Source organism: Leptonotus elevatus, chromosome 19 (genome assembly GCF_054856555.1).
Source record: "Leptonotus elevatus isolate MCC_2025b chromosome 19, RoL_Lele_1.0, whole genome shotgun sequence".
In the NCBI taxonomy this organism is placed as follows: domain Eukaryota; kingdom Metazoa; phylum Chordata; class Actinopteri; order Syngnathiformes; family Syngnathidae; genus Leptonotus; species Leptonotus elevatus.
In genome coordinates, this window is record NC_141257.1 from 10,197,652 (window position 1) to 10,223,279 (window position 25,628).

General features: G+C 39.6%; 1 protein-coding gene across 4 annotated transcripts in view; it reads right to left on the reverse strand.

The window, feature by feature from the left end:
* Window positions 1–897: 897 nt before the first annotated feature.
* dync1i1a (dynein cytoplasmic 1 intermediate chain 1a) overlaps window positions 898–25,628 on the reverse strand; it is a 39,482-nt gene continuing 14,751 nt past the window's right edge. For all 4 annotated transcript variants that reach the window (XM_086062904.1, XM_086062905.1, XM_086062902.1 and 1 more), the window contains 11 exons: window positions 22,714–22,803; window positions 20,161–20,335; window positions 19,961–20,060; window positions 19,749–19,874; window positions 11,118–11,264; window positions 10,433–10,546; window positions 10,214–10,347; window positions 8,822–8,966; window positions 6,795–6,935; window positions 3,680–3,805; window positions 898–1,401 (listed from right to left, as the gene is read on the reverse strand). In XM_086062904.1, coding sequence (XP_085919030.1) covers window positions 1,291–1,401; window positions 3,680–3,805; window positions 6,795–6,935; window positions 8,822–8,966; window positions 10,214–10,347; window positions 10,433–10,546; window positions 11,118–11,264; window positions 19,749–19,874; window positions 19,961–20,060; window positions 20,161–20,335; window positions 22,714–22,803 — 1,409 coding nt within the window. In that variant the 3' untranslated portion in view covers window positions 898–1,290. The remainder of the gene's footprint in view (window positions 1,402–3,679; window positions 3,806–6,794; window positions 6,936–8,821; window positions 8,967–10,213; window positions 10,348–10,432; window positions 10,547–11,117; window positions 11,265–19,748; window positions 19,875–19,960; window positions 20,061–20,160; window positions 20,336–22,713; window positions 22,804–25,628) is intronic.

The following is a 25,628-nucleotide window of genomic DNA, read 5'->3' on the forward strand; positions in this document are numbered from 1 at the left end:
TGTAATTTTCCCATAAATTCATGAGAGAAAAAAAAGAATTTGAAGGACCTACAAATGTTTTTGTTCTATCCCAAATATTTTGCATCCTCAATATTTTGTACTTTAAGTCAATGCAGAATGATTTTTATTTTTATTTACAATTATTGAATTCCATCCATCCATTTTCTTAACCGCTTGTCCTCACAAGGGTCGCGGGGGGTGCTGGAGCCCATCCCAGCTGGCTTCGGGCAGTAGGCGGGTTACACCCTGAACTGGTTGCAATTATTGAATTCAATTGTGTAAATATTTTTCATCTCATCCTTGCTGATGTCAATTTGACCAGCTACTGCCTCCGCATAATTCCGTTTATTTTTCAATTTAATGTTTGTGGAGTTTTTATCATGTCCTTAATGTTTTAAAAGAATTGATGTTGCATAAATATATGCATATTTATTATTTACCATTAGTTGATATTGGATTGAATGGAATCAAATATTTAAAAAAAATCAAAATCTTATTCAGCTCCACTCTTGTGAATCAAAATCAACTCGATTGAGGAAATTTGTATCAATACCCTGTCCTTTTATTTGGTTTTGTTTAGTGAACAACTAACAAAGATGTTCTTATGAATTATTATTTCAAACTGGCCCTAAACGATTACTTGATTATCAAATTTCAATTCATTTAATAATCGATTACTTGTCAATTAATGGATTAATGTTGACCCCTCAATGTGAGCCATTCTCTGAAATCGCTTGCTGGTTCACAACAGTCACAGTTGTGATGCTTTTTAGCACAATACATGACCCAATATATGACCTCCAATGTAATCGACCGGATTACACAATGTGAGAAACACATTTTTTCCAAAGCTGCCGTGCACATGCGCGCATAAAGTAGACACAGATTGTCTTTCCGTCGTGAATGAAATGTCTGCTTGTTTCATTTATTCCAGTAGGTTCCAGTGTACAAATATTTCCTGTGAGCGACACTTAAGTAAAAACACAAGAAGCTTTCGAAACGTAATATATTCAACTCTTGTTTGTCATGATCGAATATCAAGCCCAATGCCCAGATGCGACAACCGCACAATATCATCTCTCTAATGCGCATGGAATTTCGCATGCAAGAAGCGCAATGTGAAGTGAAGATGCCATTTGTAAACAGTAAATGAATCCAGAGACCCAGTTTGAGTTTTTTTTTTTTTTTTTTCCACACGACACGAAGGCTGGTAAACCAACACGAACGAGAATAAGACGCACATGCTACAGAAAAGCACACCGAGGCTCCGCTTTGGTTTGATGTCACGTTCTATGAAGCAAGCTCCATAGGCCCCTCCTCCTCGCCATCCGCGTGATTGGCACGGATCTCCATCAGCGTGCGGGCGAAGCGCGTCCAGTCGTCACCGTGGGCCACCGACAGCTGGGGGAGGAAGTGTCGTCAGATGGAATTAATTAGCTAATGTCACATCTCCAACTAATATAAATCCGATACAAAAACTCAATATTGCTACAGTTGCACTAGAGCTGTCATAATAGAGGCCATTTTACAAGAACATGAAGAAAAGGGGGATCAAACACACGCGTCCATAACGGTTGTGGACATTCGGGTAAACGCGCAAGAGCTAACAGGCTGAAAATGATCCGTTGCGGTGTTTGTGGAGGTTTTTACTGTAGCATGAAGCACATGATATTTTTAGTTTCAGCAGAAGGCCAAACATACGTGGAACATCACAAAAGGCCGCTGTGGACAGCAGACACTCAGCAAAGTCACTGACGTGCAATTTACCACTTTGCCTCTCACCATATGTTGGCATCGTCTCGTGTCATTTCACATCTTGGAATTTACCACCAAAACTTATAGAGACAAAAGTATTGGGACCTCCAACCTGGCTACAGGAAGAGAACAGCGAAAAACATTTGTGAGGTCAGAGCTCATTTTTGCAAGCTCGTGAAGAATGATTGACACCTCGTCTATCATGCCTTCTGCCTCTGATTGGCTAGTTTTCATTGGATGTGGTGATTTCTACTACACTATTATGAATACACAACTCTTGAGTGTCACTGATACCGATACCAAGTATTTATACCACTTGTACTTTTTATACATAAAAAAAATGATATATAAAAGACCTATATATATCCCAATAACTTTTCCTTAAAATTGCATAAAATTAATGCAATTTCCCATTCCTCTATTGTAATAAATAGAGCTGTCAAAATGAATTAATTGACAAGTAATCGATTATCAAATTAAACAACTATTTTCTTAATCGTGTAATCGTTTGGAGCCACTGTTGAACTTAAAATTGTCCAAATGCTCTGATTTTAGCTTCTCAGCTGTAATAATTCAGATTTCCAAAATCCTTCATGACAGCTGACTGATTATATTGTGTGTTTAATCAAAAGGATGTTTGCAAACATCAGCTTTGACGTCAGAAAACAATGACTGAACCAGTCACTGAATCGGTTTCAAAAGGATGGTGAGTACATCAATCCCCCTTTTTTAGTCACTAAACAAACAAAAATCATGAGTTCATAAACTGTAATCAATCAAAAAATGCTTTTGTAATACACTTTGATGCAAATAAGAATGTATTTGATTATTCGATTAATCGGTAGAATAATCGATTCTCTGGATTTCACCTTCCTTGGTTTTCTTTGGTCCCCTTGGGTCTCCTGACGGCGGTGTTCGGTTTAGGTGAACGGTATGAGATTTTTTTTAATAGGTTTTTTTGGTGAGCTAACAAATACACACACGCACGCACGCACATACACATACACATACTCACCCACACACACACAATTTTTTTTTTTTTTAATTAAAAAATTAAAATAAAGAGCAATGATGATGACATTTCCGAATGAACAATACTGAGCTCTTTAAAAGGAAAAGGAAAAAAAAGAAAAAAAAAAAAAAACTGAATAATCGATTCTAAAAAATTAGGGATGTTCAATACCACTTTTTTACAGACCAATATCAGAACGAGTACACAAGTACTCTGACTTGAGTAGTCACCAATACCAATAATAAGCACAGATGCCACTAATACTTTTGATACATAAAATCCCCTCCCCCAAAAATAACTAATATGGATAATTTTAACGAAATACCTAGTTATCACAATATAGCATTTTTCCTTTAAATCGCATGAAATTAATGGCAATTTTCTATTCTTCTAATTTCTAGTTTCTGATCATAAAACAGCCACAAGATAGCCTCTGTTGCAAGTACGATACCATGAAATAAGGTCGATACTGATACCTGGTATTGATAATCACCCATCCCTAGTTTTTAGTAATTTTATTTTATTTCATTTATTTATTTTAGAAAAAGCTTAGTTTTAGGTTAATTTTTAATAGTTTTAGTATTAGTTTTTGTGTGTGTGTGTAATTCTTGGTTGCAAGATTTTTATTTTTAAAACACGGTAGCCTAAATATTGTAGTAAAAATATTATTTTATTTATTTATTTTTTAAACAACGACCCATAAATCAAATAACAGGTACTGTATCAAAACTCAACTAAAAATATATATATAAATGTAAAATTTAGTTTTGGTTCTTAGGCATTTCATAAAAAAAACAATTTTAATCAAATTTTTTTTTTCTGTTTCCGTGAACTAACATAACCTTGCTAGGGAACAGGAAAGCCAAATAAGGAGATGTCTCCGAAGAGTTTTGTCAACATCCTGTTGATTACCTCTCCGGTATCGTAGACCCACACTCGGCCCTCCGAGTCGCCCACGGCCACTTCCTTCCCTCCAGATGCCCAACGAACCCTGTTGAGGGCCGACGCGCCTTCGATAGTCACGCTGGCCGTCGGTACCTAGCAAACAAAACATTTTTGCGTCCATCCACTTTATTCCTATTAGCCCACATTGCATCTCAAAAATGCCAGGAAAAGATGCGAACGCTTTCCATACGAAGTGTTGCTGACATGTGGCCGGCAAGTGTGACACGTGTCAGCAGTGGAGACGGACGCCTTGGCATCGCGTCGCCTGCCGCCGCCGCCGCCGCGTATTTAAAGCGGCGCTAACCGCAGACCGGCTGCCATTAGCCTGCTTGAGCTCCGCCCATCTGGATGGCGACAGCGCTCGTTCAATTGACTGTATATAAATGTGCGTGTGTGAATATCTGCTGGAAATGAGAACCAGGCGCTCGGCACGTCTCCGTTAATGTTGTTATGGCTGTGTGTTTTTAATATGACGCTAACAATGGGAGTCTGTTGCTATAAGACGGCGTGCGTGTCTGTGCGTGTGTACCTTCTGTACATCCGCTTGTGTGTGTGTGTGTGTGTGAGCAAATGTTCCTCATAAAGCACATTGTTAGGCCAGTTAGGCCGTCTCTAATGAACTCTTCCTCTGTCGAAAGAAAGGCCCCTGTTGAGGGCACCATGGGAACGCCGTCATCTGTGCGCCTTCCGCACACCCCCCGACCACCGTGATGACATCATCGCGCTTACCCAATAGAAATCGATAAGGGGGCATGTGAGACACGTCCTCGTAAATGTAGGGGACCGTAGGACATGGAAAACCAAAACGGTGGGTGTCGTTTCTACGGTAACCAAGAGACAGGAAGACTCTTTTATCTCTGCTCTTAGCTGAGTAATCCACACCGCTATGACAAAAGATAAATGACTGCAATTTTGTTCCTATTGGATTATTCACCAAAGAGCTGCAGCACATCTAACGGAGCCCCTAAAGTGACACGGGGGGGGGGAGGGGGGGGGGGGGTTATGTCTCTCATTAGAATGAGGAACTTTCTCATAATAACGAAATGTTATAGGGCCCTCTATGACGTACTTCCTCTTCCTAACAAGAAAATGTCTTGTTCAAATGGGAACGTTTCTCATTTCTCATCTAAACACAGAATTCTGATTAATATTGTGTTCACCCATTTTTACCCATCTCACAGGCGGCCATTTTGTCACTTGCTGCCAACTGGAAATGACATCGCAGTTGCTCGGGGGCTGAATTAACAACCAATCAGGACTCAGTTCGTCAACGTCACATGACCAAATAAGCTGCGGTGACGGATTGTTACCTGAGCCCTGAACAACTGTTGTGCCATTTGCAGTCAATGGCATGTGACAAAATGGACACCCCAGGGTGGCCATTTTGAAAAACTGCAAAAACTGAATCTTTAAGTAAGATATACATTCCTAAATTTAACCTGAATTTGCTTATTTAGCTGTGACAAGTTATTTTTACTTGAAATAAGAATGTCAGACAAGATCATTCTGCTTACTTTAAGATACTTATTACTTAATTATCTTATTTGATCAAGCAGTTTTAGCCTCGAGGGTTAACAGCCAGTTTTAAGTACTGTGAGGCTTAAAACAAACTTTTCCCGCATTTTAAGATGACTAAGCAACATCAAAGGCCCTGAACTAGGGTTTCATAGGTTGAATTTTCTTATTTGAAGATTTTGTATCATCTAGTATAAATGGAAAAATACAAGTGTGAAAACAATCAAACAAAAGTGCAATATAGCACTTTATTGTAAGCATTTTTTTTTCTTGTAAAAATCGTTAGGTGATATTTACTCAGCTCATTTTTCCTCTTTCCAATAAGTATAGTACCAGGTCAGTGGTCTAGTGGTAGAGTGTCTACCCACAGACTGGGAGGTTGTCGGTTCAATCCCTGGCTTGGTCATACCAAAGACAATCAAAGTGGGACCTGTTACCTCCCTACTTGACATTTAAGAAATGGTTATATTATATATATATTACAACTATTTTCCTATTTTTCTAAATTTTGCAGGTACATTTAAATAAAATGTTCTTGTTCTGTATTATTTATATATATTCTAAAATTTTCAATAGAGGAAATAAAATTGGATTTTGCTGCTTACCTTGTATTCCACAGACACAATATTAATCAGAATACTGTTTAGACTACTTGGGCTACATAGAACATATTGTTAAAAAAAAAATTGGGTTGACTTCCTCTTTTAATGGTGAAAAGATCAGAGAAATTCGCCAATACTGTAATTGTATATAAGTTTTAAGAAAAAAAATACAGAAACATCTTTTTGTATGATCATGTCATATAATGCATTGATAGCTTCATTTAGGGGGAAAAAAGTAGTGCTTTGTCGCCATCTTATGGCATCTTGTTGCCTAGGAACTATTTTGACGTGAGTTGAGGAGTTTCAAAAAGTATTTGTCGCCATCTTTGTGGGTTGGGCGAGTCAATTTCTATTTCCGTGTAAACAGAAGGAGGTCACTGTTTGGTTCGAAAGTATCATAAAGGCAAGCGTATGCCGTTTGAAATGGCTCCGTTAAGCTAAGCTGCTTCTTCTTCTTCTTCTTCTTCGTAGCTTTTTATTCCATTTAAACACACTTAGAATCAAGTTTCCAAATGATCACCTTGGGGAGGTTTCATCATGTCTGGACTGGAGAACATGGAATGATTTCCGCGCCAGTTTGCTAATCAATCATAAATCAAGCACGACGAAACATGGCGACACGTCACCTGCTGCTACCTAACGACTGAACATTTTGTATGATTGCATTTTGGCTACTTGAGGATGGAAGCTGCTTGACGGTGTGCTGACGCTGAGGTTTGTAGGAATGCCGGGAGGGAGCCGGGGACGAGTGGATGTCACCCGGCGTGATTTAAAGCGAGGGCTGTGGGAAACGCCCACGGGGCGACGAGGGCTGGGGAGCGCCCGGGTGTTTGCTTGTGCGGTTCAGGTCGAGGCGTAGCAACGGGCCCTCGGGACACGCGTCAACAGAGAGAAAAACACACTCGCGGTGACCTTCAAGTCAGCCATCCGTCATGGAAAACACACACACACACACACGCGCACACCTCCGTGTCGTTGTTGAGGTTCCACAGGTCGAGGCGGCCCATGCCGTCCACCGAGGCGAAGATTGCAGGGTGCACCGGCGACCACATGACATCATAGACGTAGTCGGCGTTGTCCTCAAAAGAGTACAGGGGCTTGTTTTGCTGAAAGACATCACAGGATGTTTATGACGGTACGAAACAGCTGTAGAGAAGAAAAAAAAAGCGCATTCAGGTTTGACGTTTTCGACTGGCTCGAGACGAGCCGGGGAAGAAGAAAAAAAAGGAGAGAGGGAGTGAGCGCGCTTCAGACAGAGTGGCGCTGCCTCAGCCTTGGGGCCTGTCTGGGTGCGCGGCCTAATTAAAAAGCCTCGCACATTCACACAGCACCATAAAACCGCTGGGAGAGATGAAAGGGAGGGCCCCTCCACAAGGTGTACTGTAACCGCAACACAACAGCTGTCTGCAACAGAGATGGCGAACGGCAAGGAAAAAGTACGCGGCCAAGGAGATGCTCCCATGACTACACCCAAACAGTTGAGACGCTTTCAATAAAAGCGAAATATTTGAAATTCCTACAAAAATGATTTAGGCCACCAAATTAAGGGGGATTACATTTTTTAATCAGAATTAATAACATGACTTCAATAGTCTAATTTTACATCTGTTCTAAATGCACAATTATTATTTTTTTTCAGTTTTCATACTCGTTAACATAAAAGTGGAAACAAATTTAAAGTAATCGAAATATGGCTGCATCTTTGATTGATTGATACAGTAATTTCATAATTCAATTGAGTTAAAAAAAAACGAGTGTGATATTAATTTGTGTTGAGATCATTTTTCTGCCACTAGATGGCATAATTGCATTTGTAAAACATTGGTGACCACTCAGTGTATTTTTCTTTTCATATTAAGAGCTATCTAATCTTTAACATGAAGTAATTAAAGTTATTAAATGTATCACTGCTCGATTTTGACATGGACATGTCTGCTGCGTTGCGACTGGAATTCCACCAGTACCGGTTTTCAAAAAAGGGGGCGGTCATTAATCGCATTTTTAAAAAATGTTTTTTTAACTCAAAATTTTGACACACCTAAATTCAAGTTTAAGATTGTTTATTCGCTTAATAAGACCACTATAAATTTTGCGTGATTAATTTTGATATACAGCATGACATTTTTATGGCATCTGCAACACTTTTGGTAGACGTGTACCTTTGATGAGTTTGCATCAGCTTTTTTTGAAGGAATGCAATGCTACCAACTTATGAACCTACAAGACCCATGGTCATCATCTAACATCTCTCCCACTTTTCCTTTTCAGCCCCAAAGATTGCATCCATAATTCCCAGAAAATGACATGAAATATGAACTCATCAGCAGTTTTACGCATTCTATAAATTCCATGTCAGGTGAGCTTGCATGAATAGTCAGCAGTTTTGTGGATTTTGTTGATACGTGTCTTCTGCTCTGTCACTGGTGGTGGTTTGGTTCAGTGGGTTCAATTCCCACTCAGTGAAGGTGGGAAAGTGAGATTCAAAGCTGTGACTTACTGGCGACCAGTCTTGGGTGCATTTTGCCAGAAATCAGCTGTTATAGGTTGCAGCTCAACATGACTCTGTTTGTTACATTTGATATGGATTTTATTTCTTGAACTTGGGCACGATCGAGACGTCGACCTGAATGTGCGGTTGCGTGTCGTACTCGCATGTTTTTGAAGGCTACGATTGGTGGGTGGAAGGTAAACCCTCAGGGGTTTTAGGTAAGCAGAGGGAGCCTGCTTGAGGTATGTAAAAACATCTGTTTGCACATACACACATACTTTAGGTTTTCCGCATGCCCACATGCAAATATGAACAGGGATGCGGGGCACAAATGCATTCCTGTGGTGCCCCTCAAAGGGAAGGGAATTCCCAAAACATGAGACCCACTCCATTTGGTCTTGCTTTTCGGGAGCAGACCTTAAAATGTTCTTTTTAAGATGGAAGTTGCTCAATAACTTAATAGAAGATGACGTGATGGCATGTTGGCAGTGCACCAACACTCACCTTAGTGCTCCAAAGTTTGACCGTCCAGTCGAAGGAGGAAGTGATGAAAAGGTGGGAAAAGTCCACAGTGCCCACAGCGTTGTGACAGCTGATCCCTGTCACGGGCCCCTGGTGGCCCTCGAACATCTCACAGATCCCTGCCTTACTAAAATGAGGAGGGCACAGTGGTTACACTCAAAAGTAGAACACCTACTGTACCTTTTGTGATATAGACGTAGTGATATCACTTTTTTTTTGCTCCTATTTTTATTTTAACAAAAACTGAAAAAGTGCACACAAATTCTAGTAAAGAGAATTTTACAAACGCACCAAATCAACAACCTTTCCTGTCAAAAGAGCCATTTTAGGCCAAATAATTAACAGAAAATCTGTCTGAAGCCGTAAAACATTTGAAGATTGTGATGAAGGAAACAATGTGTTAGTGTTCATATAATGTACTGAGGACCCAAGAGCTAACAGAAACATATGCAGCATCCATTAACGTAGACATTCATTTTCTTCTAACTTTCGCCTTCCTTTTTGAGATTGTTTTGTGTGTATTTTTTCATACTTAATTTTTCCATGCATTTTTAGAATTTTCTGCTGTTCTGTCAAATTTCTGACATTTTTCACAATTTCGTTATTTTTATGGTGATTTTTCCCCCAGAATTTCTCCTGTCTTTTTGGACATTTATTGTTTTCTTCTTCTTTTTTTAAACTGACTATTTTGTGTGAATTTTACGGTAATTTTGGGGATTTCTTCTTTTGTTTTTGGACATTTTGATATAATTTTTCAGATTTATTTTTTATTTTTGGAAATTCCAAAGACATTTTATAGTAATTTGCCTTTCTGTCAATTTTATGACATTTTTGGCAATTTTGTGGACATTTAAAAGGGGGTGATTTCCGCCAACCCACCCACAACATTTTCTTTTCTGTCTTTTTAAAAATACATTTTCAGTCTTTTTTAGGCAGTTCTAAAGACATTTTATGGTAATTTTCTGCCTTCTTTTGTTCCCTGATATTTTGGGCAATTTCATTGACATTTTATGGAAATGGTTTGCTTATCCTTTTGCTTTTTGGACATTTTATGGTCACTTTTGGTACATTTTTAGGTCATTTTAAAACGTTTTTCACCTACCTTTCACCTCTTTTTCTGACAACTTTCAAATTTTTACTCTGAGATTTTTGAGTATTTAATTATTAATTTTTTAAAATCTAAATTATTAATCAATTTAAAGACTATTGAAACCACAAAAAAATAAACATTATTATGTAAAAAATATTAATCTGTACTATTTTTTATTTTTTTTATTTTAAAGATCCATAGGACTCAAGAGCCACATGTGGCTCCAGAGCCGCAGTTTGCAGACCCCTGGTCTAACGTGTGTGTGTTTGTGTGTGTACACCAACCTGCCATGTCTGGACGCAGTGTACACAGTGCCCTCCTCACTACCGACTACGTAGTTGTTGACATCTCCGGTCGGGAAGGCCATGCCGGTCACTGCCACCGGTTTGGATTTATTGTACACCAGTTCCATGCTTTCCTACACGCGCATTGTACACATAAATGCTTACATATATTGCACCATATAGTCAGCATTTGCTATTATGAGATGCTGTGTTGTGAACCTGAGGCTGAGACAGCATGTCCAAACTCCAGGAGCACATCCTTCCGTCTGTGGATACGGTGATCAGGTTGTTGGCATTCTGGGTGCCGACCACGTTGACACAGTACACAGGGTGCTAGACACACAAAATTATTGTCATTATCAGTCACTCTGGCATACGTTTTCTGTGTTAAAGAAGCTATTTGTGTTTTTTTGTTTTTTTTAAGTCATGACGTCATTTAGTACTATAGCTCGGGCTTACTTGTTTGGCCTCTACATCTGGTTACATGCGCTGCTGTGCAAATCCACAGGAGTGTGTGAAACCATAATGTCATTACTGGCCAGTAATTGATTTGTGTCCCCGGCCACACAAAGAATCCTTTCAGCAATCAGCACCATGCTAAGCTGCTCGCGCTCGCTGAATATTGTAGAGGACAGCCCGGCTTACTCTACCGGGGTGAGCAGTTTGGTGAAGCTCAGAGAATGTAGTGGAGTGTCTCTTTTGCTTGAGTTTGTGGTTTTATTGTGAAAGGTTTTGGGTCAATGTAGCAGTAAAAAAAAATCAATAATACCAAATGTACCATATTGAGTATTCAGTTGCAATTAGCATGGGTAGGGAAGAGCTGAGATTTGAACCCAGAACCTCTTCGCTATGAGGTAGACATGATAAACACTAGTCCACTATAATAATAATAATAATGACTCACAGTGTGCGCAGCAGCCGACAGGGGAGTCCTCTGGACCGGTGTCCGTCTGTGACTGCGGTTGTCCCACAGGACGATCTGTCCCGAGTAGGTCCCCCCCACCACGAGGTTGGGATGAAACCGAGCGAAACCCACCGATACCACTGGAGACTGTGGAGATACAGGAGGAGTGAGATAATGAGATAACAGCTATTGTGGTCTGAGGATTTATGTGGTAATCAAGAAAAAGCTGCTTGGTTTAAGGTTTTCTGGAGCAGTACATCAAGCATCCCTAAAAAAAAAAAATTCTAACGTCTAATGATTTTAAGTCATAACTTAATTGTTATTTTATTTTCTTGCCATTTGTTGATAAAAAAAAAATCGCTGTAATATGTTTGATTGTACGTTTTAAGTAGACATGTAACGACAAATAAATATCATAAGGCGGGTAATTTTGCCACTTGCTGTCGAGTGAAACAACAACCAATCCCAGCTCCGCTTCAGAAAACAGGTGAGCTGTGATTGGTCATAGCCTGAGCCCTAAGCAACTGTGATGTCATCTTCAGTCGACACCAAGTGGCAAAATGGCCGCCCCCTGAGATGGATAAAAACGGCAAATTTTGCTGCATAACTCATATTCCACAAATGTAACATTAATCAGAATGTCACGTTTAGACTAGTGAGGTCACATATAGCATATTATTGTCAAGGAATGTTAAATGTTCCCCTTCAAAAAGACAAGGTTGTATTCTATTTGTGCATTGCCAGCACCATGTGGTGATTAGTTTACTACTAGTGCAGTTTAATTTATTATTATTATTATTATTATTATCCATCTATCCATTCTTGTCACCGCTGATTCGGTCAGGTGCTGATTTATTTATTTATTTTTTATTAATTAGACATGTTTTGGCTACTCGATAAAAGTAAGGGCCTCAATATTAAGTGTAATTTGTGATTGTTGGTCATTTATGTATGCCTATATGAGACTTTTTTTTTCATTCTTATATCGTGACATTTCATCGCTATTTTTGTTATTTTGTGATACATTCACATACCACTAGGGTGAGCCCACCAGTGGTTGGTCATCTTAACGAGGGTCGATATGAACCAGAGAAGTGTATCGCGACTTGTCGCGTGATTGGCGAGGAGTGATTAAGTCTTCGCGCTGGGTGGCAGACATGACGGCGAGAGAGATGATGAGTTTGGCCATGGCGAGGAGAGGAGACAAGGGTTGACGCTGGGGCGAGGGCCGGACAAAGGGGGGAATTGTAGTCCTGTTTCCCCTCAGCCGTTTCACATTACAGCATCAAAACCCCAGCAGCCACTGGAGCGCTCACTGTAGCCTCCGTCGTGACAAGCGCACCCTTTCACCCCAACTCCCTCAAAGACGCATACCCTGCCAATGCGTTTGGGTTCCTCTTCACTGCTTTTCCCCTTCAGGCTTCTCGCCAGCGCTCTCTGACCCACAGCCACTGTAGTATCTATTCTTAGGACTTGGTCGCAGTCGTATGGTTACGCATTCAATCCCGTAATCCAACATATTCATGAAATAACAAAACTAGCTTCTATCAGCATTGTGTTGATCATATTTACTATAGTAGAACCCAAACCTTAAAAACAACTTCAAATGTTGGCTATATCCATCCCGCCTTCCCCACTGTCTCTCTCTCTATCCCGACCACTGAGCCATGTGCAAACCAGCCGACTCCAAACCCAAGTACATTTTGTAAAGGAGACTGGAAAAGAAACCAGAAGGAAAGCAAACACTATTTCTCTCTCTTTTTTATGGTTTCTTCTGAAGAGTCCTGGCTTCCAGAGGAATGGCGCGGGAGTCGCTTCAGATGTCAAGACTCAAAATAAACTCCACTTCTGTGGTGAAAATAAAGTTGCTCATAAGCCGGCAAGGAGGCCCTCTCTGAGAAGTTTATTTATACAGTTCAATAAAGAGGGATATGGCTATATTGATGGCACAACCGGAGTATAAGCAGTCGCAAGCTATTATTGAAATTGAAATGTTACAGCTTCTGTGGCGACTTTACGTATCAAGTGCAATAATAGTTAACATCACACGGACGCACTATATGACCCCAATTCGAGAATTGGTCATATACTGTATATACTCTACAAAGTAACATCCAAATTTGAGATGAATTGAGGTTGTCAAACTGGTTGCTGTTTAATATCTAAAAGTGGCTGCATCATAAAGTCAAGTCTTCCCCGTGGAGACAAACTCACCAGCACAACAATCATTGTCTTTGTTTAAGGACTGTGACCCGTTTCGAAGGCTAAAATGGATCACTGATTCATCTCATGCACCAGTAGCCTACTAACATATTACAGTTATTAAAAAAAAAAAATTCTGGATAAGTTATCTAGATTTCCCTCTGGCAGTAAATCTAGAACAAATATGGAAAAATCTTTGATTCACAGTGATAGCCGCACAAAAATAAATAATAATAATACATTTTATTTGTAATGTTTAAACAGGAAAATCTAGGTAAAGGTCGCAGGAACACATAAAACAAATTGATCAATTCAAGTGTCTTTTTAAAAGAAAGGTTTTAAGCCGACAAAGCATGAAAGAAAAAAGGTTGCGCCTCCAAGGACACATGAAGATGACGGACCCCAGGAATGACCCACTAAGTGAATGTATCAGGCGACAGAAGCCCAGGAAGGAGAAGGAGCCAGATGGACTATCATGAAAAGACAAGCCCCCTGCATGGCATCTACCGCCGGCAAATTGAAGAAGTGGCTGACGTTGAGAATACATACCAGAGGCTGGACAAGTACTACAGAAAATGTGGAGGGTAAACAAACTGCGATTGCGGATTTGGAGTACGAGACAGGAATGACATAAGTTTCTTTATGTTTAAATTGCCTTTATTTTATGAATATATGTTTTGCATGGATTAGCATGCATGGATTTCACAGCGTATCATTTTAAAATAAGCAAGTCATTCACATTCAACTCCTAAGTACATTTCTATTCATACATCTGGACAGCCCAGCAGCACATCTGTCTATATAGCAACACCTTAACAACTCTCACGTGTGATTGCATGGCCAAATCAGGCCTGACATTTCTTTTTTTTTTTCTTTTTTTCTTCAGACGGCATGTGGCCCTCGTGGGTGATTCTCCCCCCCTCCCCCCCCCCCCCCCCCCCCCATCAACATTTGACAGACCGGATGTGAAGGGTGAGGGGAGGGTGACAGGTTGCTTCATAGCAGCAAAAGTCACGCCCTTACATATTTAAACCTGAGAGGAACTATAAGAAATACAATTTAAAAAAATCTCTCTTGGAAACGTGTGGAGACAACCAACGGAGTATCAGCGACCTACCACTTGGGCTCACAAGTGCTTCTGGCAGCCCTTGTTATATTAATGGGAAGTGTTGTGTTAAGGATAATACACGCATGGCAGGCTGTGATGAAAGATGGCACCCAGTGAAGGATTACAGAGGAATGACAGAGAGGAAAGGAAGCGGTAGCGAATGGGTCCCTCCCTCTTTTGTTGCCGCCTATCCTCGGGCAACAAACTTCCTCTGAAGTCAGATTGCAGAGGCAGAAATGAAGCCAGAGTGCCGTGATGAGAATAGAGGGGAGTGAAGTGTGTGTGTGGGGGGGGGGGGGGGGGGGGGGGAAGGCAGTAGATAGATCCACACCTCCCTTCTTACCACACTCATCTGGTTTCCACTCTGCCTTATCAAGACCAGATGGATACGTCTTCTTCTGAATCCCACCACCGCCTCCCCTGACTTGGCTCGTTTATGACACCCCACAGATTTTGTCACTCGGTGGTTTTTCGCCAAGGAAAGAGAAAATAGCAACCGCAGTCTCTATTTCACCAGGCAGAGAATACAAACTGCCCCTATTTCACATCATTCTTTTTTTTTGTCGTCACACTCTACAATTTAATGGTGCTGATCAGTGTCACTTTTGTATTGGGGGGGAAAATGGAAGGCTATATTTTGTAACAGGAAAATGTACTTTTCAGTCCACTTCCGCTCTCATGGCCGCAAAAAACATTAATAATATTTGTGAAGCAAAATAGATGAACAGACGTCAGATTATTTTTGTCACGTCGTACGTTTGTGTGGACACTTGTTGCTATCGGCGGAATTGATAGGGCTCAATCAAAACTGTAAAAAAAAAAAGTATGTGCTTGGTACCCAAGAAGTAATTTAAAAATTAAACATTCACATTCATTTTTGCAATTTAATTGAGACCTATTTAATGTGGGAAATTATTCAATTTGACTTAACCGGTCCAAGAACATTTATTTATGTATTTATTTATTTATTTATTATTAGATTTTCTATATTTATTTATTTTTATTGATGCCTATAGTGAAAGGCAGAACAATTATGTGTATAATCCGACCCATCCAAAATCACTCTTAAAAAAAGCAGTCCGAGTGAATAACATGAATGAATAAAGATTCAAAATATACCAATAAAGTGTCATGTTTAAAAATCCAAGTTAAAAATGATGGCCTTTTCCCATACCTACAATTCAAATCTTTCAAAGTATTTTTTAAATCATGTTTTTGAAAATGTTGCTCTTGTGCTGTATACTTTTTTAGTAATTTGAGTGAGCTATTTTGTATTTCTTTACTTTGCTTGAAAATCTCTACATGTTGTGTATGAAAATGTACTATAAATTAGTGATTTTATTTTATTTTGAAACGTACGTATAAAATTAGGTTTTATTATTGATTGATTTATTGAGTTATTTAGGATTAATTGAGGATCATTTATTTTCCACTAGATGGCAGAAGGTAAATATTCTCTCTGCTTTCTCCTCATCACTACTTAAATGTTACGGACATGCTTAAAGACAAACGGAGAGATGTGAGGTACGTCGACATCAATACCAAAAAATGACTGAATTCAATAAGATTTGACAGTCGCAATGATGGCTGTTACAGGGAACTGTGCAGTTTTAGGGTGAGAAGTCGCCGAAAATTGTTCTAAAAGATCTTTTAGAGTCTGACTATCTTAAATAGCCCCCTCAAATACAGCACTAAATGAGATCCGCAATTCAACGTAAACCAACCACTAAGAGATAAACACTAAATTGCACCAAAACCAAGCAACAATTTTAGCAACAAACGGCAGCAGGCTGGACTGTTTTTGCATTTCTGTGCCCATTCACTTCAGGAAATACAGAAGACTTGACCTCACCAAAACCTCATCTGAAACATGAAACCATCTGTAAGCCTAAAACAACAAAGCCCCCCCAGTGCACCAGACCTCAACCACAAACCCCAGCGACTCAGCACCGTCTTTCTTTTGTATCAACCCCCTTGACATGCGCACATTTATAGATTTCAACCCTCTACCTATCCTTACACCAGATGAGAAATCCCTTTGTGGTAGTGTGTGGGTAAACAAAAATGGCTGAAATACCACTAAGGCTTCTCTCTGGGCTTGCCAACGCCAACAGAGACGGCCTGCCAAACAAAGCCATGCGTATGCATGGAGCGCATGCATGCAGTAAACAGTCGGTTTGTTTGATCAGGGATGCATGTGAGCTTCCTTTTCGTTAAAAGAGGGGATGTGAAGCGCGACGAGACGAAGAGGAGAACACAGAAGGGAGGCTTTGAAGCACCCTGCGGTTTTGGAGGGGTAAATAGCAGAACATGCTCACACATTAAAAAACATTTAATGTACAGATTTAGATATAGAGCCCAGATGGGTAACCTTTTACCTACCAGTGGTCTTTTTTATTTTTTTTACGAGGGGTCATGTGAAATTTATGTAAAACCTTTAATGCAATTAGAATAGATGTCTTATTAACTCATTTGCTCCCAAAAAACATATAAATACGTTCTACTTTGAATATTATTGTGCTCCCAAAGACGTATGTATCTGTTGTTGTTGTTTTTTAATGTTTTTCATGCTATAGCATCCATGCAGCCTCTGAACTGAGGAGAATGCTTGAAGCAATGGTAGTTATTACAAAAACTGCCAGCAGGTGGCAGCAGAGTATAAGAGATCAACCAGGGCCATGTTGCAAAAAAGCTCTTTCCTCCACTGTTTTAAACAGATTTGTGAATAATGATACTTGGCTATAATCTAATGCTAATTGCTGCAAAACGGAAGCAGATATAAAAAAAAAAATCCTGATGAAAGAAGAGACTAATCTTTTGGTAGGTTCCATGTTTTCATAGTGATAAAACACAATATTCTGTGGGCCTTGCAAAATCTGTCCAAATCCAGTAAAACAGCCGGGAGCGAAGGGGGTTGCTTCAGTGAACATGGCTGCAAGTGAATGAGTTTTAAGAGCCATCAAGGCTTAGTATTATAATGTACAACTTAACTTACTATGCATGTTAGGAGTGACATCAGGATTGTCTATTAAAAAAAAATTTAAAGATGAAAAATTTACCAAAATGCACCACCTGTGTCACAACTTAGACCTGGTTTTAGCGGGTCTAAATTCGATCGACTTTTATTTTTGTGCCTTTATTTTGGCGTAAGAATAACCGATAAGCATTTATTTATTAGTAAATCTGATATTGCTTTTTGTAAAATTATTGCTTGTGTTTATTAAAAAATACATGGAAAGAGGACCTTTGCATGTTAAATCGGAATCACAATAATGAGGGGGAAAAATACAATTAGATTACTTTTCAAAATCATTCAGCCCTAGTTGAAACTTAAAACATTAAAACTACAGCAAATGTGGCCCACCAAGCCACTCAATTTACGTTGTATGTATTTGTACATAATGGGCAGTATTTCAAGCACAGTTTCCTGGAAGCATGTTTCAAAATGTCTGTCAAAACTAAATGGACTATGAAGGCGCACTGTTGATACCTTCCGAAACTCAAAACATATTTGTATTTAAATCTGAATGTAACAAAACGCAGGCCTGTATTCCATCCATAAAACCACACGGATTTCAGCAAGCAATATAAATTACAGAGCAGTGAAACAATGAAATGTTTAATGACGGGTGGGAGTAGACTGGGCAAAAAGAAGAGAAAAAAAATGGCGTGCATTTTGTAACATTTTTGAAGCAATGAGCTCAACGCCTGCGACATTGACGCTTTTGCAGATTATTTCCATATTGACGCTGCTGTTGTTGAGGCAAGCGGCATAATTGGGAAATGCAGCAGCGCTCACATCAAACCCAGCGTCGGTGTGGGTGGGCCAACACTCACACATATGTGGTGGCGTCCGATTAGGAAGTGGTAGGCCACATCATTTGACTACCGAGAAGTTTCTGCAAGGTTTCGCTTGTCTCCTGGGACATGTGAAGCCCCCCCCCCCCCCCCCCCCCCCAACTCACTCATCAACCTGGCATCTTCCTTTTCTCAATGTCTGTTTTCTTGCATCAGACCTGTCAATGATTTTCTTTCCCATTTCATGAATGTTAAAGTTGTTTAAAATGTGTGATAATCATCATGTTTATAATCATATTTAGAAAAGTTGGATCCCACTTTATTCAGACTGATAACTCTTGAGTAGTCATCGATACCAAACCGTTACCACAATTAGTTTTGATACATAACATTTTCACACAACCCCCCCCCCTCATAATTTTAAATAATTGTTTTCTTAAAATTGCATGAAATTAATAGCAATTTTAAATTTCTAGTTCCTGATCATAAAACGGCTTAAAAACAACAACCTTAAAATAAGGCTGATATTGACACCATCCATTATATTAACTCATTCACTGCCATTGACAGCTATTGACGTCAAAAATTAATTTGAACAATTTCTATTAGTTTAAAAAAATTTCCCCACTTTTGTTAACAAGAGTATGAAAACCTAGAAAAAAAATGTACATTTAGAACAAATATCTAATTTATGATTAATCGTGAGTTAACTATTGAAGTCATGTGATTAATTACACTAAAAAATTAGGAGTGTCGGGCAATTAAAATCATAATTAATTGCATGACTTTAAGAGTTAACTCTTAATCACAAATTTTATATCTGTTCTAAATGTACAATAAAAAAAATTCTAGGTTTTTATACTCTTGTTAACAAAAGTGGAAAAAAATTATAGAATTAGACGTCTATAACCGTCAATGGCAGTGAATGAGTAATATATTGCTGGCAATGAGCTAAAATCGAAAACAAATAAAAAAGAACTTTTCAGGAGACTCCAAAAACGACGTTTTTTTTCCCATTTCATTTTCATTTTGTTTTTATTTTTTCATAATCAAAGAAAACTTTTGATTGGTCACTAATTAGCAAAAATCACACCCACTCGTGTGGACTGACCAAAAGTATAGATTTTTGATAAAATATTACATTTGCCATATTGTAACTTACGATGCTCCGGCCCGACGGCAGCGATATATTTTTAAGGTTGGGCGAGTACCGATAGTGGGTATCACTATCGGCTGACTTTATTTCAAGGTATCGGTACTCGTGACTGACCACTTGAGGCCATTTTATGATCATGAAATAGGAAATAGAAGAATAGAAAATATAATTTTGGATATATAGGGCTATTTTCTGTTCAAAAGGACTTATGGTGTCGGTATTTGGTTTCGGTATCGGTGACTACTCATGAGTTGAGTACTCATACTGGTCTGAAAAGAAAAGTAGTATAAAACATCCCTTTGTATTTTATCCTTTGCTAATATAATGAGGTCTGATTTATTCGTCTATTTTGGGCTACAATCGTTACCTGACAGTGAAAGATGTACTCCGGTGTGGCCTTTTTGAATTTGATATTCCATACCAGGGCAACGCCGTCTGGGTCGTGGGGGGCGTCTTCATTGTTGTTATAGGAGGCAACAAGCAACTCGGGATACTTAAAAACATAAAAAATAAATCAGAAGATTTAGCTGATTTTTAAAAAAATATATATTTATGTAATAACAAGGCTGAAGGGCTGACCTGAGGCGACCAGTCAAGACAGGTGACAACGCGATGTTTTGACCAATGATCATCATAGAAAAGTCTACTGAAGGACAAACTTGAGCCTCCAGCCAGATCTCTAGGAACACACAACATGAGATTCAATGAGACAAAGTCCCGATTGGACACCTTGGTCTACATATGCAAATACGAACTCATCAATACTATTCCAAGCTCACCCGTCCTTGTCCTCCAGGGCTCGACCACTGTAGTCGAAGAAGATGTCGCCGCTTTCCGCCAGAGCTCTCTCCATCACCCGGATACTGCAATCGAAGAAATTCTGAAACTCGGACGAGTGGAGTATTTGCTGCCGCTCCTCCTCCGTCAGCTCCCGCAGCACAGGGAAAGAGCCGGCTGGTAGGAACAAATTTACGACCATTATTATTCATATTGATCAACTAGATATATATATTAATTTTTTTTACAAAATTAGGATATTAAGTACAATTTTATTCTGAACAATTAGCACATTTTTAAGCTTTCTTAGTAATAATGACTCATGGGGAAAATGTTCACTATCACTTAATTACCAAATATTATTATTTATGTACACCAAATAATTGCTCTTCTATTGATGCCATCAACTTATAATGACTAGCAGAGCAGGAAGCCTGGCGGGTCAGGCCCCGAGTTTTTTTTACCCCTATAAAATGATATTTTATATATATTTAATATTGTTTTTTGGATTTTTTTTTTAATAATAATTGAAAATAAATGACTTTTGATTTGTGTCATATTTGATACATCCGGTCACAATACTTTAAATTCGTACATTTGTAACTGTCAAGAATAATCATAATAAGCAGACATATCAAACATATTAGTATTTCAAAAAATCTAAAATAACATTTCCAACTATAAATAAGTGTCGGTGTTTCTTGCATGGTCGCTGGGAGCCATCAGCTGGGTGATACTGCCCTCTAATGGATTATACGTGCAACGCACCTTTCAGATCATATGCATCAGGGTTTTAATGGGGAAAAAAATATACTCCTGAAATAGAGGGCTCAAAGTGTCTTGTATTTAATATGATACATTTGGCTTTATGGGGTTAAATAGAAAAAAAAATAGGAAGGTTTAGGGAGGGGGAAAAACAAGGCTCATATGGGGGGCGGGGGGCACGGTATGAAATTGGAAAAAATAACTCAGCACATAAAGTCACATGATAAAACATTACAAGTGATTTAAGCTTGGGAAAGGGTGCATTAGACAATATGACAAGTGAAAAGTACAACATGGAGTACTGTCAACATCAACTACATTATGTGCTCAGAACCAGAACAACATGCAGGTTCCAATAAACTACAAACAGTCCTAATGAATGTTTCATAAAATACTACAGTGGAAAAACTTCACAAACAAGACACAAACAAAACCGCCTCCCTTTGAAAGTAATCCTTGCACAACATGAGGTCCGCTTATTGAAGTCACTGTCCCCGAGTACACGCCACGCCATTTTGCGACATGGCGTGCGCTGACACAAATGCGGACCTTTACCCTGCCTCTTGACTTTGATCCCCCTCCATCACGACTTGTCCAGAAAAGACGGAATTGAGTGGAACACATCAAAGACCAGGCCTTGCAACAGGCCGCGATGGAGAGGAGACGGACGACTGTGTGTTTGCGGCTGCGCGCGCGCGTGTGTGTGCTTCAGTCACGCTGATGATTATGCATGTGCGCGTTTGAATATGAGCATCTCTCATCAAGCCCTTTATGTGTTGCTTTTGCTTGCATCCCTCGTCTATTCCCTTCCCCGCGGACCCTCTCGTAACATACACACACTCCTGTTTGTTTTTTGCTTTGAAGTACGGTCCAGGGGTCACGCGGAAGGTTTTTCATCATTGCTGACCTCGACATGCCGGAGAGCCGATATGGTGGACGAGTCTTAACCCCGTGCATAACCTAAGCCGCACTCTTTAATCTGATACGCCGGCACACAAGAGGGCCGTGTTTGGTCACAGCTCGGTCGGCTCCATATGGAGAAGTCCCGGGAACGAAGAGTGTCGTCAGCGAGCCGCGCGGGCTGTGCGCCTAATCGAAATTCAATTACGATTTCAATTATCACACTCTGCAATTACAAAATTGGCATAATCATTTAAAAAATAAAAAATACAAATTTTGAGTTGTTTTGAGGCATGTGGCAATGAGGCATTGTTTATTTAAAGGGCTACGTGACTCTGAGCAATTTTCAGCAGTAAAATGTTTAAAAAACGATTTGTTCCACTTGCGGTCGACTGAAGATGACATCACCTGTGCTGAGGAAGTAGGTAACGACCAATCATGGCTCAGTTTGCTGACCAACCCCAGAAAACAGGTGAGCCGTGATTGGTCGTTACCTACTTCCTCAGCACAGGTGATGTCATCTTCAGTCGTTTTAAAGGTATTAATTGTACATGAAAAATAATGAAGTTATCAAATTAATTCTGGACAAAATGTTAACTTTTTATCGCTGAAAATGAGTCAAGTATCCCTTTAAATGTTACAACAGTAACAACTTTATAAGTTGGATAGCACGGAAATCCAATGCACTGTTTCTACAAGGAAACTTGAATTTATACATTTGTACCTTTGTTTTATTAATTTTTTTTAAATAGCCAATTATATACATTTTGTTTGGTCCATAAAAATGGACACAGGTGTTTTTCAAATAGCAGCGACAATATGTATTTTAAATATTGCAATAATTCAATCTTGGGCATGTAACCGAAACCGAGTATTCAGCCATTTTCTACCTTCTTTATTTTCCTTGTCATCTTCATCCTGCGGCTCCAACTCAGGGCCTGGCTTCGTTTCCATCAGCTCTTCATCCTCCTCTTCCTCTTCTGCTGAGAGAGAGTTTAAAAAAAAAGCAAGAGAGAGAGAGCACTTGTGTTAATCAACAGCTGTTCCAATTTTCTCTGACCTCCCACTGTGCACCTCCTTCGTACCAAAATAATCATTGCCAGACACGTACAAGTACACCTGACTTTGGGAAAAATTAAGTCCAAACGGGCCATTCACAAACAGATGTGAATGAGCCTGGTTTTTGTTTATTTGTTTATTTTAGAAAACACATATGCATATATAGTTTGCAGTATGCGTAAAACAAAACCGTGTGTTAATTCATGCCCACATATACGTTTAAAACGCACACAGAGCAGGAAATAGAAATGGCTGTGTGCACTCCCTCTTCCCGTCTTTCTGTCACCTTTGACCCCTGCCAATGGCATGTATGTGTAAAAGGGGATTCCCTTTACATTCCGTCCAATCAGGCTGAGCAATTACACTTGACTCTCCGGCTTTTCTTTCCAGTGTGTGCGGCGTGTGTGTTTGGAAGGAGGTGGGAGTTCAAGCATGAAAGGTTACTGTCAACACAGACACCTGCTTGTCAGCTACTGACCCCCCGAAACCCCCCCGACCCCCCAGCTCCTCCCCCAGACTCCCCTCGGGCTGTGTATTGCTAACCCTTGCCAACTTCTCCTCCTCTTTTTTCTTTTCTCGGGCGGCCTCCCTCTGAAACCGATGCTGAGATTTGGGGGGGGCCTCTGCGGAGATCGCTCTGAAAACTGTGACCAGACACCTGCGGTCTGCCAACACACACACACACACACACACCTCAACGCACATACGCGCACCCGGGGCCCTTGCCCACAGTGCCAGGGGTGGTGAGGGGTTAACTGGCGTCGGGTCAAACTGACAACAGGCGCTTAGTCCAGTGGAAGGAAGTGACTGCATCGCACTCTCAGACGTGAGATCCTCCCTCCGTCTGCGCACACACGCACGCACAATGTCAGGGTGTGTTTTACTCAGCTGGAGTACGGCCCGGGGCGATGTTAAACCACTCGCTTAAAGCTTGCTCCCGCTGCAGATAAACCGTGCGTTTCGCACTTGGACATGCCGAAGCTGATGATGACCTGCCTGGCACTGCTATTCAAGGCAGTAAATCGCATTCCTCATCGGTATTTTGTGCATGATGAAATGAATCGGTTCATATTTCGTGTTGAAATTCACCTCAGAAAACATGCAACTCTATTTATGAATTTCATTTTCTGTGAGCCCATTTTTTATTTGAAGCATTCGTAAATCGAAGTAAGATTTACCATTGGAATGAATAGAAATGTAATTAATCCGGTTCAGCCCCCACATTTAGTTACATTTACTTTTTTTTAACCATTGTGTGGTTAAAAATAAATATAATGCAATATATAAATAAGTGAAAGCCAGCATTATAACTGGGTTTTTTTTCAAATTCAAATTCAGGAAAACTTTTTCTGTAAATAAATACATGGATAAATATATAAATTAGGGGTATCAGGTGATTAACATTTTAATCGCATGACTTCATTAATTATTGATTAATCGCACATTTTATAACAATAAAAAAAAAAATCTACATTTCATACTTATGTTATGGCTGCATCTTTTAGTTGTTGATACAGTAATTTCACAATTCATAAAATTTTGTTAAAATTAAAAAGATGCACTGTACTGTAAAAAAAATGAGTGTGATATTGATTTGTCTTGAGCTCATAATTCTGCCACTAGATGGCATAATAGCCTTTGTAAGGCATTGGTGACATCTCAGTTAATCTTTAACTTGTGAGATTAATTTTTAAAATTGTAAAATACAATTTGACCCCATTCTCCACAAATACATGCATTAGTGAAATTTATTACTGCTCAATTTTGACATGGACGTGTCTGCTGCGTTGCGACCGGACTTCCCCCAGTACAGGCTTTACAAGTAAGGGGTCGGTCATTAATTAAAAACTAATTACGTTAAAGCAACGTACTTTTCTAACTTTAAATTAACTCAGAATTAATGCACTAGTTTTGGCACCCCTAAAATAAATAAATAAATAAAGTGGAATGTCACTTGTCATTGTCATCGTCATAAAAATAAAAATAAAGATCCGTTTAAAAAACCAAACAGATTGAAAAGTCAAGCTCGTGCTACATTTGAATAAATACCATACACTCCGGCATTCACAACCTGCTATTTGGATTTGGAGTTGGAACTTCCGCCTTCATGTGCAACGGCTTTCAAGCACGTTGTCAATGATGTTTACGCAAATACATCCGCTCGTCCATGCCAATGCTGTTTGTATGTCAAAAATAGTACGTAAAATAGAGATCATTTTTCTATGAAACCTGAACTGTTCATTAAAAAAAAAAGGTTCCACTGTACTTGATATATCATTTCCATTCAGTGTCCGCATAGTGGATGACTAATATTTTATAAATGTGCTCTCTAGTGCCAGCGTCCTCGTTTGCATTGGTCAGTGACTAATCTGCAAACTTCACAAGTTCAGGGAAATAGAGCACCAACTGTGGAAAGTAATGTATGCATAGTCCTTTTAGTGGTATCCTCTCCTTCTTCTTCTGTTATGTCTGTCCTATTTTCTTGATCCTGTCATGTCCAGACCAGTGGTTTGGAATGTGTGGTGAGGAAGATGGGAGGAGCGAGAAGAGAGTGAGCTAGCGACCACATTGAGGGGCGATCAAACTGTCAGAGCTCAGGACCACAGGCCTCTGGTGCAAGGCGGCGTGATTCATGGCCGACGGGTTACCTCACTGATGGCTTGACAGTCCAGTTCTCCCATGAAAGAATTGTTGATGTTGCTGCCATTTGCCATACATCAAGTTCCTCTTTCGCAATCCGGCACCA